The sequence below is a fragment of the Balaenoptera acutorostrata genome, chromosome 4, assembly GCF_949987535.1.
Source record: "Balaenoptera acutorostrata chromosome 4, mBalAcu1.1, whole genome shotgun sequence".
Lineage (NCBI taxonomy): Eukaryota > Metazoa > Chordata > Mammalia > Artiodactyla > Balaenopteridae > Balaenoptera > Balaenoptera acutorostrata.
The window spans coordinates 69,445,003-69,463,991 of NC_080067.1; the positions used below are offsets into that span (position 1 = coordinate 69,445,003).

The window sequence follows — 18,989 nt, forward strand, 5'->3', positions numbered from 1 at the left end:
TATCATCTTCTGTACAATAAATAACGCAAGAGCCAAATTAGGAACTGATAAAACTAGTTCCTGGAACATCTGGCTCCAGGAATCAGATTTCTCCCAAGCAGTGGGAAAAACCTACAGTCAGCAGAAGAGAGGCTTCAGGAATTGGTGTGTGGACAAAAAAACCCACTCTGTTTTTCATGATTTAGAGCTAGAAACTTGGGGTAACATAATCAGCTCAAGAAAAAAGCCTTTGAACTTATCATGACATGGACTATGGGAAAAGACTGTCAGATCCAACAAATAGGGTTATAATTACACTGGTGTTGGAACAGGACCAGCCCAAGAGCGAGATTCAAATCTTGATGACCCTGCATGAAGATGGCTGGGTAATACCAGAGTGAAATAATAACCTACAAAACTAGAGCCAGGTCTTGCTACAGTAGGAAAAGAGGCGAGGGAAGAAAACACCTCTCTTACTCATAAGAGTAAATGAGGTTATATCAAGTATTTGGAATTCTAGAGCTGGAAACTTTGGGGGATGCAAGCCCAGGAATATTTTGTTGGTGAGTTCCTATAACAAATGATAGGCACTTACTTGAAAGATGGTGTGGATTGGGAGTTTGGGATTGACATGTACACACTGCTATATTTAAAATGGATAACCAATAAGGACCTACCATATAGCCCAGGGAACTCTGCTCAATATTCTGTAACAGCCTAAATGGGAAAAGAATTTGAAAAAGAATAGATGCATGTATATGTATAACTGAGTCACTCTGCTGTATACCTGAAACTAACACAACACTGTTAATCAACTATGCTCCAATATAAAATAAAAATTTTTTTAAAAGATGGTATGGAGACTGTCTCCAGAGAGACCCCTCTCAATTCACAAATGGGGTGGCAGAAAAACAGGGTTCGCAGGGACATGAGACGATCACTTCAGAATTCTGAAAATGGAAACCTAGAGGTCTTGAATACAAGAGTTAGAAATTAAAGGGAGGAAAAGGAGCTTAAAAAAAACTGGCCCAACTTTGAAAAGGTATAAATAGCATTAGTAAAGAGTGGTATCTGAAACTTCTGAGAGGTCACCTGCAAAGGCAGTGGAATTTCTCCCAGGAGACAGGAATTAGAGTTATTGATAGAATGTCTCCCACCTGGGTTTTAAATTAGACAACAGAATTGATACCATGAAGAAGTTAAAACCATGAGGCCGTGCTCTGTAGGCCTCTCTTCCATTTGGTTTACCTCGGATGACCCTAAATCTCTGCTATGGACTCGAGCTGACAAGAGCAACATGGGTCTAGGTTGTGCCCCAGATCAAGTATTGGGCTTGTAGAACGCTGCTTTCTCAGGGGGAAAGGTTGGCTGTATGTGAGATTGGTGCTTCGATGACAAGAAGCTGCAGTGTTCACACTGGCTCTGGAAAGTGAAATGTTGCTAAATTTTGTTTGGATGGGCCTGTGTTATGGTATTTTATGCTCTTACTGCTCCCTGGAATGTGGAATGTATGACACAAGATAGATTCAACAATGGAGAAACCCAGCTCCAAAGATGCCAAAGCTCCAGCTTAAGGGGCCCCGAGGTTGTAGCTTCCTTTAGACCCCCAAACAAAGCCCTTCTGGCTAGAGTAAAAGCAGGAAGAGATGAAAATGGTGGTTTTACACTTATAAAGGGACTTAAATTTCTCTGTGGAAAAGAGGGACTGACTGGACATGGGGGTTATACTTTATAGGAAAGGGCTTTATTGGGGGCATTCTTACACTGCTGGGGTCTTATATGAACTAGAGTGTTTATATTATCTAGTAACTTCATAGAATGGGGAGGGGAGGTGGGTGATTTGGAGGTTTGCTTCTGCTAGGCCCAGCTCCATGGTATCATCCCGCAAAAAGTTTCCTCCCTCCCCTGCCCCCTCTTCCACTGCCTCTTCCAGCAATGGCAGCCACTGGTGGCACAACCAGGACACGGTATCTCAAAATCAAATCACCAGCTGAAATACTATTGGGCAGAAGATGAAAAACTAAATTTTGCCCACGGAAGTCAGTTTGGCAGGTCACTGTATAATGTACACTTGCAACCCAAAAGGTAGAACAGTACCACCCAGGCTGACCACTCAAAATGTGGGGGGCACTCTGGCCTCCAGGGGGTGCTCCAGGCTTCCCCTACCTCTTTACTCTGCCTCCGGAGAGGAGAAAACGTGACCCAAGACAAGGGTGATGCCCAGGTCCTAAAGCGCAGACAAAGCGAGGATAGCTTTGGCTAGGAAGAGAAGTGGTCCTCGAGGCCATCTATTTGCTACTTCTGCTATAAGGGGTTGGAAAGGCTGGGAGGGTGCTGGGAGGAGGTCAGGGTGATGGGTCTATACACAGGGAGGCCTTAGGGGCCAAAGAGTCCTCAAGGGGGGGGGGACCTATGGCCCAGTGGCAAGTTTGCCAGGGTAAAGAGGTTGGCTGGTCATGTCCTTGGTCATCAACTAGGAAGAGCAGTTGCTAAATGGAATTTATAGGACATTGGCCTTATCCTTTCTTCACCTCTACCAGTACTAACAATAATGACAGGTGATTTTTTTAAGGGCTTCTATTCTAAATCTGGCTAAAATAGAAGGAAAGAGATTCTTTGTATTAATGCTTTCTTTCTCCTCCCAAAAGAAGTGGTCATGTTAGTAAGAGGAACCCACCTTGGCTGAATGTACTAAATCAGGAATGTCCTGACTCAGAGGGGAACTGCAGGTCAGAAAGAGGGCCTATCACGGAACAGCTGCCTCTCGTTGAAACTGCATCTTTCAAACAGTCATTTCTAAATAGAAAACTGGTTACTCAAATAAGGAAGATAATTTAATGCCAATGGTAGTAGAGAGGTTTTTTGGGGGTTTTTTTTGACCCAGATGAACTAGTTTCAGATTTACTTCAAGTTTACACTCTCTCCACACTTTAGTATTATTCTTGAAACAGCTTGGATTTGTACAGTTCATTTTCTTTCAGGGACTCATTCATCCTAACAATTTAGGATTGTTATTTTAGAATTCCAAAAATGGAAACCCAGAGGCCTTGAATATAAGAGTTAGAAATGAAAGGGAGAAAAAGGAGCTTAGAAAAGATCTGGCCCAACTCTGACTGAGGTAGGCTTGTGTATTATAATACGGGGCTCTGCCATGAAAATATTTTGTACAGAACGAATATTTCTAATTGCATCAGAGTGTCACATCCCAAAACTCTAGGCCACAGAGAAAACTAATATGATAGACAACTTATTTGCTTAACTTTTACCATGGAGAGAGAGAACTAAATAGAGCCCTGTTCTCCCAACTCGGGTTCGGTTAGAGGTGAAAGGCTGGCTGCCCCCACTGTGGGCTTTCCGTCAGCCACAGCAAATTCTACCACGAAGGGCTGCTCACGGCGGAACACACCATCGGGGAAGGGGGGTAAACAGCGCATTCCTCCTGAATGGAAAAAAATGCAAGACCAAACCTTACACCCCTTCTATAATTTATTCCCAGTTTATTTGATTTTCATCTAAACTGGCATTAAAGCATCAACAATATTTGAAGTGGGATTTAATCACTGTGGAAAATTTTACCTTCAAGTTTAAAATTCATCTTAAAAGTCTGACGGGAGAAAACTCAAACCCTAGAGAAATAAGCTTCTCCTACGAGAGAACCATTCCCTTCTATTTATAACCCCGACGCTCCTGAGAGCAGAAACGCACCAAGTGTGTCAAGGGTACCTAAACTGTGACTTGTCCCCTCACACATACAGCCTTACTGGGGAACAGCATTAGCCACACAAAGTCTAGATGCAGCCTGGGAAGACCTGGCTAGTGTATGTGTTTAAAAGAGGAATCAGAAAATGAGAAATAGCGCTAGCTAGTTTTTTTCTATCTATCACTAAGGTCATCCCACGGGCTTTCAGAACTCATGTTACAAACTTACTTCCCTGCAGGCTGGAGGCTGGTGTTGGGGCCTGCTGAGCAACAGGGCGGGGAGGGAACAAAACAGAGAGCGGTGGTGTGCAAAACACTCCCCAAGTGTCGGCTGCGCGCAGAGCGCCATGCTACGGCTCAGGCAGACGTGAAGAAACACATGACAGGGGTTCTCTGCTTTTGGCCACACTTAGCGCCTAAGAGAAACTGTTTGCTTCTTGTTTCGACAGGAATGGAAATTGGGAAGCAGAGACCTTGTTTAATATGTCAAAATACAGAATACATTAAAGCCCTACGCTGTTTTCTCCTTATTCCCCAAGAAATAAGATCCCAGGCTGGTGCGGAAGGAAAGGAAAGAGAACGAAGTTGAAGAGGAGCAGAAACGTTCTGACTCTGCTGAGGTCCCCTCAGCACAGTGACATTATCCCTACGGAATTATTCTCTGTTAAAATTCAGATTCAGAAACTTGGGGTAGGCCTTCCAGGATCTGGTCTTTACCATGGGCAGCCAAGTAGAAGAGACACCCCCCCTCTTCTATTCTACCTTTTCTATGGGAAAAGTATAAAAGACCCTCGTTAAGTGCCCTTTCAGGCAATTACAAAGCATTTCCAGGCACTCAGCTGAAAAGTGTTTATGTAAGCGAAGTCCTCCTCAGCCCCTCTGGAGAGAAGCACAAGTATCAGCATCCTCTTACACAGCCAATATCTAGGGTTACCTCCTGAGAGGTTTCAAACTCTCTCACAAAAGGACAATCTGCCCAGGCCTGTTCTTTTTTTAACAGGGAAGGGAAGACATTCTTGCAAGACCAATTTACAGCAAGGGAAACATTTCAGGAAAAAAAAAATCCTTACAGCAAAAACACAAATGCAAACAGCCTTGTTAGGTTGTGAGGATGAGAAGCAGGAACTAAGAAGAGCTCTTAATTTAAAACCCTGAGGAAATGGCACCGGATCATTACTATTAAGTTTTATTTTTTTAAAGGATTGTCCTTTTTATGCTTATCATACAGCCCTGGTCTAGCCCACACGGCCCTTTGAGGTGGGGGAGGAGGGGGGGGGTTATGTCTGCAAGCTGTTAGCCAAGAGGTTGGAAGATGTTTAGGGTGGGCGATCCTGAGTCAAGTGTACCCCTAGAACCTGGCCTAGTTTGGGGGTGAGAAAGCCACTCTGGTGTTGGGGTTCCTCAGAGGCTGGGTTCTTTCTGGTACTTCCTGGGATGTTAATTGAGGAGAAAAGGCATTTGATGAGTACCCCATGGGAGGGTTGCTGCCATAGTGAGGCTTCCCTATAGCTGAGGCCCAGTCTGGGAAGGGGTCATTTTAAAATGACAGGTATCTGACCACAGTGGGAAATTAACTGGGAGAGAGAAGGCCAAGGAGTCGAGAAATTACAGCTAGGTCCCTCCCATGTTAAAATGTTAAGTAGAAGTGCTATAGCAGAAAAACACCCGTTCTTCAGGCCTGGAGTAAAGACTGGAGAAGAAGAGCAGGCAGGACTCTTCAGTGGGGAGATAAAGCCACAGCCCCACGGGAACCAAGAGATAAAAGGGTAATATCCTCAGATCAAGTCTCAACACCTCTCTCTCCAGGGAAGCTAAACCACCCTCTCTTATTATCACTCCCTTTAGACAGCTACAGTCTAAAATGGGAGACAAAGAAAGGGGGGGCGAGCCCATGGGTCAGTAGCAGCCCTTCGCCTAAGCCCAGGCCCCCAGCCTGGCAGTTGGAGGGTTAAAGTCAGCACTTAAAAGAAAACTCAAACCCCATTAAGCCCAGGCTTGGAGAACAGGGAGCAGCAGGGAAGCCAAAGGAAACTAATTTTGGAGCTTCTCCAAACTGCCAATCACCAGCATATTTCTAACAGTCCCAGTGTTGTTTGAGTTGGTTGTTTTTCCACAGCCTGCACAATGGGGTCTGGTTATTCATTGAAAAAGTCTGCAAGGGAGCCCCGCCCTCCATTCACAACCAATTTGGAATGCTCCATTCAGGCCAGGGGGGGTACTCAGCCGCTCAGCTCGCTGGGGCCGACGGAGCAGAGCCCAGCTGTCGCCGCAGGGACGCTTGCTCGCCCGGCGCGCTGTGTTTGTGTAAGAAATTCAGACCCTGCAGGCGTGCTCTGCACTCTCCCTGATTCAGATGGTCAAGACGCTGGCTGAAATCCGCAAGGGTGTGCAAGTCAGCTCCAAGTGAGGTCGGCAAGTGCCCTCTGGCAAAAGAAATCTGTCTTGTGCGGCCCACTTCAGACTCTGACTGTAGCTACCAGCTGAGAGAAACAGACTTCAGCGGTATTTCTCCTGCCCTCAGGGACGAACTGGTTTGCATTAGAGGACAGCTCCCTATGGAAGCCAGCCTTTCCAGACTCCTTGCTTTTCCATTCATTGCCAATAGCTGTATCGGGAGCCACCTGGCTTCCTCCCCAAGGGAGTGGGTCTCTGGAGACACCCACTACTAGATTCTGGCTGCAGGGGGGAGGGGTCGAGCTACCTATTATGAACAGTTTCACAGTTCCTTTTCCTGGCTTTGCATCCGGCCTGAAAAGTTTATAATACCCCCCGGGCATGCTCATGAGACATCAAAAGAGAAGGGCAGGAGATCTGGGGGCGGGGGTGGGAGTGAAATCTACTCCAAGGACAACGCAAAGTACAAGGCTAAAAACTGGTTGGGTTTCTATTCTTCTCAAACCTTCAATAATCACCCTAAGGGTGATCTTATGAAGCCAGTGTGACAACTAGACTTTATTTCAAGGCAGAATGTACTACTTTAGGAAAATTTATCTCCAGGAGATAAATTTTAGCACATGGGGTTTTCTTCTTTTTCGAAACCTATTGGACTATTTTCAAATGTCTTATGTGGACCTCTTCTCACTGCCTGCCCCCATTCCCACAGCCAGTGAACTCAGATAGTGACACCGGAAGCATTTCTCTGCATCTTTCTTACAGACTCTCCATTCAACACCTTGAGTGCTCTGCAGATCAGTCTCAAACTCCTGGCCTTTTAATAGCTAGATCTTATCCTGCTCCCTGGAATCTTCACCCTTGGCTGCAACTTTCCTCTAGATGTTTCTTTCTGTTAGGCAGGGGAGCCTCCTTCATGAGGAGGCTCTTCTCAACTTTAACATCTGAGTTGCTAACATCTGTCATTTACCTGCCAAGCCCAAAGGTGCACTTACCTTGTGATTACACACACACACACACACACACACACACACACACAGCCCTGTGCGGGCATCCACCCACAGACACACTCGGGGCTTAGTGTCTTGTCTCTCCTTTATTTTAAGCTGAGCCACTTAGAGGGATGGGACAATGATAGAAACTGACGACCAAAGCCTCTGTTAAATGAGCTTGATGAGTTCACAAAATGAATTTTTAAAAAAGAAACCTAATCCGGTACTGGCATCAACATGCCTGGCACTTGTCCAAGAGCTGGGAGCTGCAACATGACAAGACTCTGAGCTCCTTGGATTCCAAGTGGAGAAGCACTGTGTGCCAGGGCACAGATGGGGCCCAAGCTGCCTCAAGGGCAGCCATGTGCCCGAGAGGGGGCTGTCAGCCTCTGAGCCCGGATGTGCTTTACCACCATGAAAACCGCAGAAACATGTGGAGGGTACAGTCTCTGGGTAGAGAATTACACACCCCACCCTACCCCACCAGCGGTAATATTTTTTTCTAGGATTGAAATTAAAACAATGATACTACTAGATGGTTGAAATGGCAGATAGTACAAATCCCCAGCTTTATCAGTCTACCCATGTCTTAATCTTATAAAGCCGAAGAATGCTGAAAAACAGGGGATAGACTGTAATTTCTTGATTGATGCCAGGATTTTGTTACCTCTGGAATCTACAAAAGTGATCTGCCCGGCAGACGTAGATGTAATTCTCCATTCCAAGTCTTTTGCGCCAAACACAAATGATTGGAAAGGATACTGGGTTTTATTAGAGGACTGAGAGCAGAGAGACATAGAAGAGGAAGAGAAAAAAAATCTATTGTTTTTAATAAGCCTAACTGAATTAAAGTCAGATGAAAAGAGATTTCGTGTAAACATATGGCTCTGTTTGATAAATGGGAACACTAGGTCTTGGGTCCTTAGGAGTCCAGCATCTTAGGGATCTTGGAGGCTATCAAAACAGGAAGGATTTCAAATCATTTAGTCCCTTCTCAGTGGTAAGGTGGTGAGTGGGCTAGCTAACAAAGACTTTGAAAGGTTTGTAAAACTTGGAGTCAAATAACCTCCAGTTTTCATCCTCTTGCTTTAGCACGCTTGTTTCTTCTCCCTGCCTTCAGAGCTACCAGCTCTGGATAAGGATAAAATGATAGGCTTGACTCCCTCAAGCCTCTCATTTTTAAAGTGCCTACTGTTTTCTCTCTTACCTTTTATAACAAAAAGACTTTAGGATGCTCCTTTCATACAGAAATGGCCCAAGGACACAGAGCAAGTAAATGTACAGTTTTGCTACATCATGTCTGGGGCCAAAATGATGTACCCTCTGCCAAAGGAAGGCACTCCCTCTACCATATCAACCTCCTATGCAGTAAAGAAACAAACAAAAAAACCAGATGAATAATATCATATAGAAACAGGATTAAGATCAATGTATTTTAAGCTCAAGGGCTGCCATAACAGTTAATCCTATTTCCCCAGTCATCTATTGCAATGTATTTATGAAATGTCGATTTTTATCAGTTAATTAGCCAGTCCTTAGGAAATTACCCTTACTTCCTCCAGTCGGTCCATTCTTTTTGAAGCACAGATCTAAAAAGAACACTTCCAGGGGAAAATAAGGTCATTCAGATTTTAAAACAATTCTTCAAATTATATTTGGTACAGAGACCATCTTTTAAAATAAGATTTTACCACACCTTCTCCCCAGCATAAAATATTTTAGTTATTCAAAATGCCGACAGGTAAAACAGTCACAATATCACAATTCAAACAAATGAGTGAGATTTTTAAAAATCAGAACTGAAAGCTGCATTAAAAAAAAAAACCATTTATATATGCTAAAATCTAGTAATTACCCTAAGGTGCCCAAACAGTCAGCTCAGAAAAAATGAATGTCGACTACCCACCCCTACCCCACATCTAAGCACTTTGAGTTCCATTCTTATCCATGGTTTTGATTTGCAGCTAATTCTGTGAAAATGTGTAGTAAAAATGTGTGGTACACATCTATCTACTGACCCAGATTCCGTGGTTTCGTAGCTCTGTGTGTTAAGGCACATGTAGCTACACACACATTTATAATATACAGGATATATACTCATAGTTTTATCTGTATACACACTAATGTCTTCTAGGAAACATGTGTGTTTCATAATTTTTCTGTTTTATAATTTCTCTTTCTTCCAAATCCTACATGAAAAAACTCAAAGCACCAAGATACTGAATTGATTTCTTGGGATTGTAGAATGAAGAGAACTGTGGGTTAGACTGGGCAGCCAGCGCTCTCCCAGGCCTTCTTGAGGGCCAGCTCCAGGTATCTGAAATAATGAGGGAGAGCCCTGAGCAGCCCTGACCGTGACAGTGCTCCCTGGCTCTGCAGCTTTGTGAGAGCTTCTTCAAGGATATGATTTTATACATTTTCCCCCCTCATTTCACTTAACCCCTCCCACTTGCCCCCAATCACTAGTCAGTCTCCCCAGCTATCTGGACCTTGTCATAAGTAAAATGAAAGGGTTAGGCAAGACCCTTTAGTAAAATGAAAGGGTTAGGCAAGACCATCTCTACAAGGGACCTCTAGCTCAAACAATCTGGGATCTTCAGGATTATTTATCAGGATCAAGGGACGATGGATGGCATTGGCAGAACGCCTATGTCTACAGGTTAAACTTTCTATTCCCTTGAATGTAACCTTTAGGAGTTTCCAGGTGGGGGATACTTTACTAATGTCTGAATTTGTGATGTAAGGGGAAATCTATACAACTAGAAGTAGGCTGGGCATTTCTATAAGACTTATAAGAACAGTGGTTTCATTTATTTAAATCACACTTATAGATGGATGTCTATGGGTAGGAACCCAAATCTAGAAAATTTACAAAATATAATCTCTTTAGAAGTTGAGCTTACAGTGTTTATCAAAAAAAGGTAAGCCATAATCTTCAAACCTAACGTTCTAAAATAAAACGTTACCCACATTACTTGGTATTTCTTTTTCTCTCTCACACACACACAAAAACTCTCACACATACAAGATGGAAAATTAATCAAATCATCAGTAACAGGAAAGGTAGACTACTACTCGTGGCAGGCCACAGAAGAATATTTGCAGAAACAAATGTTTCTGCTACCCTAGGGAAGAGGTTTGCTTTACCTAGCAAGTGTGAGTTTGGTTTATAGTTCATTGATCGGGTGATTCAAACCAATTCATAAGATTTCATTAAATTTAAATGAGCTCCCCCCCCCTCCCCTGGAACAATCATGGGTTCTTCCAGAAGGTGACTGGAGTGGAAGCTGATCCTCAGCAGGAGGTTGTGAGATGCACTCACAGAGAGTCTGCCCAGCCCTGGGCTCTGCCAGCTCCCATGAGTCTACACTGCCTGTCTCAACTGCAGTCAAAGCAGTTACACATGTAACAGCAAGGATAAATGGCTCAAGGATACACCTCCCCACATTTGTGTTCCTGCCTAACCTCTATTTGAATCTATCCTTCTTGAAGCTCCATCTCCAGAAATAAGAGTCAGAGAGGGGGAAAGAATTATTAAGAGACTTTTTGAGGCTACTCAACCATCTGCTTTATCCTTAAAAGACAGAAAAGCTCAACCTTAAGAAGTTAAAGCAAAAAGCAAACAAAGTAAGAAACACATCACACTTGGTAAGCAGAAACATCTCCCAAAGCAGCTCCATTTTAGGTATGGCACTTTAATTAAAGGAGTTAGCACATTCTATTTGCTGAGCAGGAATTATTTCTAAGGAGCCAAAACACATTTATTGATTCCTTCACTTTAGCTTCTTCCTGCAGATAAATATCTCTCCAAATATAAATCCTGTTTGCTGACATCTTTCTCTAAAGAACATACCTTTGATTCAGCACATGAAATCAACCTGAATGCAGTCATCTCACCTTCCTTTTAACTCTTTTGGGTTACAGAGAAACAAAAGTGTCATAAAAGCAATACCTCTGCCAAGAAAGCCACCTCCCAAACAGACTGCAGTTTATGCTGCTCTGAGCAAGAACCGGAAAGGCTGGGCAAAATTGTAAACACGGAACGAAGTAGGATTACAAATCCTGTCTTTTATCTTGCAAACACACACACACACACACACACACACAATTTAGGTTATCTTTATTTAGTCTTTTAGTGGCAAGCTTCCCAATCACTTGAAAGCAATCAGAGGGCAATAATTAACACGCATTTACTCTCCTATAGAAAACATTCACAGCAAGCTGTGACAAAGCTAAGGTAACCATGCATCTGTGGGTTACAGTTTGTTCCCTTTCAAAGTTTCCCAGCACTGCACCTTGAATACGAGGCCTATCATTAAAGAATGTTCAGCTGGTACCTCTGGTCTTTCATTTACTGATTTAGAACACCCAACTTTTACTTAGACCCAAAGATATGCTCTCTCCCAGTGGCATTTTTACACACACACACACACACACACACACACAAGATAAAACAAAGCTGGGAAGAATGTGTTGGTGCAAAATGAGAAATCGAATCTTGCCTGGCTCAGGTGCTTGCTATTATAAACTATGACTAAGATACGAATTTCTCTATGATGCAACTCTCAAGAGAGGCAGTATTTTTCTCCAGGCCTCTCTTAAACCTGCTCATTCGCCAGTAACTAATGCTCTCTAGAGCTGCCCTGTGCTGCTCAAATTTCATCAGCCAGCTTTGTCCTTGATAGCTCTTCCTGGACCATAAAATCTCCCAGACCTGTTGAGGACAGCCCCAAAAGATCAGCGTAATGCGAACCGCGCCTGTGCCAGCACAGAGAGCCATCTTTTGAGCTCCCACTGCATTTGTTATCTCAGTGATATGAGCACTTAAAGACCATTTTAAGAAAGTTTTTACTCTTTTCTGAATGATAAAGTCCTGACAACTACATGAAAAATAAGTGTAAATCAGGTCACTCTGTGACCACTTTTTGTCAACTTTGAACTAGAAACAAAACTGAAAACATGTTTGGTGAAGCGACAATTAACTGGAATCTTCCATTAACTATTTTCTGCACCTTTAAAAGAAAAAAAAGTCAGGCTCATGATTTGCATCAAGGATTTAATTTATAAAACAAACCCTAAAAAACCACTGTAAAAGGAAGACTGATTTATGGATGCTTGGTCCAACAACTTATATATTTCAATTAATTTATCATTTGGATCTTGAAGCCTTGCAAAATTCTTAGGCAAAAAGACATTTTAAGATAAAAATCATGTTCAGTAAATCTCACCTGCAATACAATAAAAGCACTTTAGAAGTAATTTCAATAAGGAATGAAACAAATTCGGAGGGGGGTTAACTTTGAATTATTAAAAGAAACCAAACACATTCCACTGTCCAAATATGCTGGCTACAACTGGAAAGAGTATTCTAGACTTGGATGATCCAAGACCAAACAATTTCAGAACACATGTGCCACCACCAGAAAGGTACTTACAGTTATCAGACTGAAAATCTGGGACAAACTGTTCGTCATCAGGAACTTGTGCTGGAAAAGAGATTTTTATTTTAGACCTTTAAGTTTTATTAAAAAGCACAGTAAAATGTTTTATGTGGAAAATAGGACAGCCAAGAAACTTGCCTTCAGCTAACCAAGCCTCTTGAAGTTGACTGAGATCCTGAAACAACTCTGGAATTGAAAACAGAAGACACCAGAATGAGGAGAATTCTTCTGCTAGGGAGAAGAGGGAAGAGCTGGCTGCATGCAGCTTTCGCGGGGAGCCATGTGAACGAGCCACAATAGAGGGGAAAGCTTCACTACCTTCAGAATCATGAGCCAGATCTGTGTCCAAAAACTTCCTCTTTCTGTCAATCACAGGCCGCCCTCTACTCTCCTCTGACCGAGATTTCTGAAAGAGGCCAACAGACAGTGAAGACTCAAGTGTAATAAAGGGGTCCAAAGGGGGTTGTGCCATAAACCAATAAGGAGAAGACTCATGTTCGAAGAGGGAAGACAAAACAAACCAAAAGCCGCATAAACTTACCCCTGGGACCATAAAAGGGACTTGTTGATCATAAAAACCATCCATGGTGCTTCCAATGTCTCTAATGTCACTTTGGAAGGTCTCAGCATTGAGTAATTTCTGGGGGGAAAGGGGTCCTCCTGTAATACGAATTTGGGAGATTTTAACCGAGAGGGGGGAAGAAAGAGAAATGAAGTAATTTTATATTGCTTGTCCTTTTAGGGCCTGTGCAAGATCACTGCCTTTCTCTAAGGTAATTAAAGCCCACTTCAAGGTGTAAGCTTTACAGACTAACGCTGGGCTTGATTAAGGGCGTCAAAGATTCATGGTGTACTTAGTGCCAAATCCATTCAGCTAGTCAGTCCTTTAATCTTTTTCTCTCTCTTTTATTTAGTCATTAAAATTATAGGTTTACTACTACCTGTCTCCTACCAAAAAAAAAAAGGCCTTATTTTCATTAAAAAGGGCGATTTCAAGATTCTCTCCATAAGAATATTCCCCAGGGTGTTTGTAGTGTTAGGGTTTTTTTTTTTAGACATAATTTAATTTTTGACAGTACAGTGACAGGAAGGAGAAAAACTGGGTTTAAGCATTCCAAATTATTTGCAATTAAGAATCTGACATACATAGTGTTTCTAAAAGTATTTTGTAGGTCAGTGGTAAAACACTAAAAATAGTTCCAGGAATACAACGATCAGTGGTATACTTATCTTCATACACAACTTTTTATTAAAACTTAAACCTTCTGTCCAAACAGCTGTAGTGTCTGTAATGTCACAGATATCTCCGTGGCAACTTACAGAGATGTCTGTGATATCTCCAACTTCTTAAAGAATAAAGTAGCTATGAAAAGTAACACATAAAGTTAACTAAATTCCACTGCACATATTTTAAATGCATCTCTACCACAGATCTTTAAAAAGCATTAAAAGCAAAAGATGCATGGAAAGAAAAATGAGTTTATTATAGTGAAATCATTTTTTCTCAAACATGACCAAAAAATAAAATTAAACTTGTTTCAGCACTGTCAAGTGTTGGGGCTGGGAAGGGAGGTTGGGGGTCAGAATGGAGAGGAGGAACTTTTTCTAATTTGAGAGGTATAAACTAACAATTTTAGGAAAGTGCCATTTTCCCAAACACTGTTTTATTCTTCAAACAAAAACGCAGTTAAGTCAACAAAATGGGGGAAACATTAATTTCACTCATCCCAGCTCTAAGCAATGCGAAACACTTCAGGATAAATCTTTTCTTTAACTTGTATAAAATTTTTAGATAGGGAACTTTTTCTCAGTGGGCAATTCCATCCAATTTGTTTTTCACACTGTGTGAAACATATCCAATTTTGTAAGTTAGCAGGATACGAGGAAACCCTTCACGGCCAGCCTCCTCTCAGCACTTTGGTCCAAGTAATAAGATATTTTCCAAGTCAAAGAGAAAGAGGGAGAGGAACAAAACTGCACACTTCATAACTTCCTAGAAAAACACTTCGGCTAGCCTGCCTGCGTGCCTTCCAAACAGCGCTAAAACGTTCAGAATAAAGCTTCTTTCCCAAATGTCACCAACCCGTAAACAAAATCTGAGGGGCATCAGCAGTGAGTTGAGGGGCAAGAAAATGAGTTCTCTGCAGCCTTCAAAAATCTGTCAGATTAAATAAATCGTGGCCTTAGAAATTCTGTAAATGTCTATTGGGAGAAGGGGACAACGGGTAGGAGATCGGAGGGAGAGAGATTTTCAGAGTCTCACGATGAAATACGTTGCAAAAATACTTCACCATGAAGAGCAAAAATACCTTTTAAAAAATTAAATGAAAGAAAGAAGCGAACCCAAAAGAGGGATCAAGGATCTTTAACGCAGCTCTCAAAGTTCAAGGGCTAGAAAAATCGTGTTCAAAGTGTAATTTTTTTTTAAAGCCTGAAGGGAAGGCTCGAGTTCATCCAGGAGTTTAAACCACTTCCTTTGTGCCCCCCCCCCTTCCCGGGGCCCCCAGGAAAAACTTTAACACAGCGCAGCGGCGCGATCGAGGCCCCACCCCCGCGGCGCGCAGCGGGCCCGGTTTTATGAATGAGAGAGAGCCGCGGCCGCCACATCAGGTAAAGGCTGTAACTGGATCCCTCTCACTGGGCCCCATTCACAAAACAAGACACACTTCCACCCAATTCCCAGCCTTCTCCATTCAAGAAAACTCCTTCAGATGCGCCCCCGCCCCCACTCCCAAAGCACGCCCAGCCTCCGACGCAGGCCCCTCACCCTAGCGTCCTAGGAAGAAAGCTCAATGCTTCATTCACAAAAAGAGAAAGAAAAAAAAGCCGCAGGGAGCGGCGAGCCAACGAAAGAAACCCGCTTCATTCATAAAGTCACCCACATTCATAAAAACGAGCTGCGGCGCCAGGCGCTACCAACCGCCTCCAATAGCCCCCCCCAAAAAAACACCCTTCCAAACATCTCTCTTTGGCACCCCTCCTCAATCAGGACTTCGGCTCCCCCAGAGGTCCCCTCCCCTCTGAAAACGCGGTCAGATCCCAAATCCAGCGCGAGGCTCCAGCATCTCTCCATCCCCCGCCCTCCGCACCCATTTTTTTTTCTTTTCCACCATCCCCAGGCCGCGGTTCTGATGCTCTCCTATTTCTCGAGAATCGCCATGCAGCCTGACGCCCTCAGTCTGCTGGGGGTGGGAGTGGGGGGATTGGGTGTCCGCTTTCCACAACCTGAAACTTGCAAGGCCTTCATAAGTTCCTGGCCGACCCCCAACCCCGGAGGCTGCACATGCCTATGTCACTTAACCCCTCCAGGTGCTGGGGTGGGGGTGCATCACTCTCAAACATTCCCCCTAAGCTGCTTCAGCCCCCTCCTCCCCGCTGCAAAGATCTGCCGAGTGCCTCTTCTCGCGAGCCTCCAAGTCCCCTCGGGGCTCTCAGGTCTCTAGAGACTGTAAAGCCCGCAACTCCCCGCCCCTCCATCTCCACCCGGGAGCCTCCGCACCTCGCGCTCCCGCTCGCCTCCCCCGCGACGTGCGGAAACCCGCTCTCCGCTAGCTCCGGAACCGTTAGCCGCCCCCGCCCGACGCATCCCAGGAACCGAACCGGACCCGGCCGCGGGAGGAGGGGGTGGTCAGCCTCGGGAGGGAAGGGGACCCAACCCCAATAGAAAGTGCACCCGGACTCTGAGGATTCTGAATCAGCCAGTGAACTCTCGCCGGCTGGGCCCTTCCTGGACACCCCCTCTTAAGCCCCCTTGTCTGCTCGACGCCCCCTCACCTGAGGCAGTGGCTCTCCTCCCCTTGCAGCGGCCCCGGGGCGCAGACGCGCTCACGCACGCGCGCACCGGGCCTGGGCGCCTAGGCTAATGGCTGGGCCGAACCGCTCCGGGGACGCTGAACCGCTCCGCGAACCAGCCGCTGGACTCTGCGCCGCAGCTGCCAACCAGGCTGGAGCGCTGGCCCGGCCCCCAGCGGCCTGCCGCTCCGCCCTCTGCTATTGGCCCGCGGCTATAGCCCAGCAGCGTTCCCATTGGCCCGAGGCCGCTCCAGCGGCTGTCCATCACCTCTTGTTTACCCTGTCTGCGGGCAAATCCAGCCAAGCCGCCCCATCAACTCCGGCCCCCATTGGTCAACAGCGCGTCCCTCCCCCCATCTCAGGGATCTGTTTTACATAATTTATGCACCGGGGGCCATTGGCCAATCAGCACAGGCTTGTTTATATAATGAATGTAAGGACGTTTTTCATTCATAAAAAACGCGACCTGAGGGGGAAGCTTAGCTGAGTCAGTGAAGAACTTAAAGGGGCCGAGGGCCTCGAGAAGCCGCAGTTCCTTCCATCCCTGCAGCTCTCCCAACTTTTTACCGAGGCTTGGCTCTTTCCCCTTCCCCATTCACCCCTAACTTCTCTCCCCACCCCGCCCCCCAGCAACACCACTGCCAGGACTGGGCCGCTGGGCGCCAGTCGTTTGCAGCTGCAGCACCAAGCGAAGTTATCATTTTAGAATTCGGGCTACAGGAATCCGTCATTCCACCCGGAGAGAAACTCGCTGACCGACCTGGGCGTTCGGCCCATAGAAACACAGAAAACGGAAACCGACCGCTCTAATCTTAGTTACCTTTAAGAGAGGCCTTAATTTCCTTTAACTATGTTTCCAGTGGGGGAAGAATTAGCACCATCTCCCTTTAAAATCTGATCTCTCAAACAGACTTTAGTTACTATTTTATACTGGCCGGCCAAGGCCCAACCAAATCCCGTTTTCTCCCCACGTCTAATTGCGGTTTATAACCGCCAGAGTGGGTTTTGGACCCGAGATGAGGGAGGGTCGGCGCTCAAAGAAATTTTCTCCGAGGACTGCACCAACCAGTCCGCAGACCTAGAAATAGAAACATAAAGCCCTCCAAAACGGGCTTACAGAGTTAGATCGCCTGCCTCCCTCCCGGGGCTGCTGTTTTCCATTTAAGTGTTGAATGCAAGATGGTGTGTTTGCGAATTAGATCCCGTGCAGCTGGGAACGACGAGAAGCCACTCCGCTTGCCAAACGACCGGGCACTAACTGCAATTGCTGAGATTCTTAACAGGGTGTTCCAGGAAACAAATAAGCAGTCCTCTCCCCTCTCCGCCCCCTCTGCCCCCTCCTGCAAGGCCGTGGGGCGGCTCTGTGCTCTCCCCCAGGATGCTGGGGCTTGTGAGGGAGCTCTTCTGTTCTCGTTCTGTTCGTGTGCCCTGCCGTTCACCCCCGTGTGCCGGCGGTGGGGAAGAAACACGCCAAGTATCAGGGGAGTGCGCCTAGAAAAGGGAGCCCCAGGCAACTCTGGGGCTGCCTCATACCACCACCATGGGGAATGCAGTGTGGCTTTCTGGGAAAAAAATTTTAAGTAAAAATTTGCCCACTTTCTTTTCTGCTTCGGCTTATGGGTTCTTGGTCTGTTTATAGCCAAGAAATGCTGGAATTCACCAAAGGAAACCGGGAGTTCGGAGGCCCAGTGCTGATCAGGCATGAGACTTTGCAAGAGAGTGGGGTGGGCATGAGCGGGTGGGTGGGAAAGCGCTCTGACCTTTTAACAAGCAGTTCCATGATATTTAATTTCCTAGGAGAGCAATTTGCTACCTACCCCAGCTCCAGTGGAGTTTTCCCTTAGTGCCTCTCCAGGTAGTGCCATTTCTGTTTGGCGGCTAGAGTACAGCCCTAGCCCAGCTGTGCTCCCAGTGTGTTGCTGAGGGCTGTCTCCCTGGCTAGACTTGGGGCCCAGATTAGCTCCCCAGTCCTCCTCCTCCCCAGCTTGTCTGCCCCCATCCTGCCCCACCTCATCCCATCTCATCCTGCTCTCTGATCTAGTTTCTCCAGAAGAGCTTTTGAATTCCTCTTCGCTTCAATCTGTCTTCAGGCCTCAGCCTGGTAGGCCTGCAGCCCGTGGGGCCACATAAACCTTGGTGCATCATCACACTGGCTATAGGGAAACAGTGCAGGACACTTCACAGCGACTTCCTCCATGGGGTTGGACTTGAGGGCTGGAGTGTGACTTGGATGACCTTTGCCTCGAGCCAAGGCTCTCCATCCCACCTTGGGGAGAAAAGCTGATATTTCTGGATTAAGTAGTAATAAATAGCAGCTTAGTTGGGGGGAGGGGAAGAGTTGAGGGAGGGGTTTTTATGAGAAGATTGTCACAGACACGAGATCATGGAGGGATTTACATCAGAGTAAAGCTCTTGCCAATTAATTATTTAGTCATTCGGTAAACACTTATTTTGTACTCAATACTTGGCCAAACCCTGTGCTCAGCAAAAAAGTTACAGAGATGAGTAAGATCCAGTCTTTGTCTTGGAGGAGCCCACCATCTATTGTACCATTTCAACGGCTGAAGTTTACTTAATGTATAACCTGTTCATGCCATGTACAATTCTCTACAGATTATCTCATCTAGTCCTCATAAGAATAGAACTGAAGTGGTCTCTACTGTTAATATCTGCACTTTATAGACAAGAAACGGAG

At 45.2% G+C, this 18,989-nt stretch overlaps 1 protein-coding gene across 1 annotated transcript in view; it reads right to left on the reverse strand.

The window, feature by feature from the left end:
- ETV5 (ETS variant transcription factor 5) overlaps positions 1 to 16,432 on the reverse strand; it is a 56,293-nt gene extending 39,861 nt beyond the window's left edge. Inside the window, exons 1-5 of the mRNA XM_007195261.3 lie at positions 16,277 to 16,432; positions 13,044 to 13,162; positions 12,821 to 12,908; positions 12,641 to 12,688; positions 12,497 to 12,547 (exon numbers count right to left, since the gene is read on the reverse strand). Coding sequence (XP_007195323.1) covers positions 12,497 to 12,547; positions 12,641 to 12,688; positions 12,821 to 12,908; positions 13,044 to 13,088 — 232 coding nt within the window. The 5' untranslated portion in view covers positions 13,089 to 13,162; positions 16,277 to 16,432. The remainder of the gene's footprint in view (positions 1 to 12,496; positions 12,548 to 12,640; positions 12,689 to 12,820; positions 12,909 to 13,043; positions 13,163 to 16,276) is intronic.
- Positions 16,433 to 18,989: the final 2,557 nt, after the last annotated feature.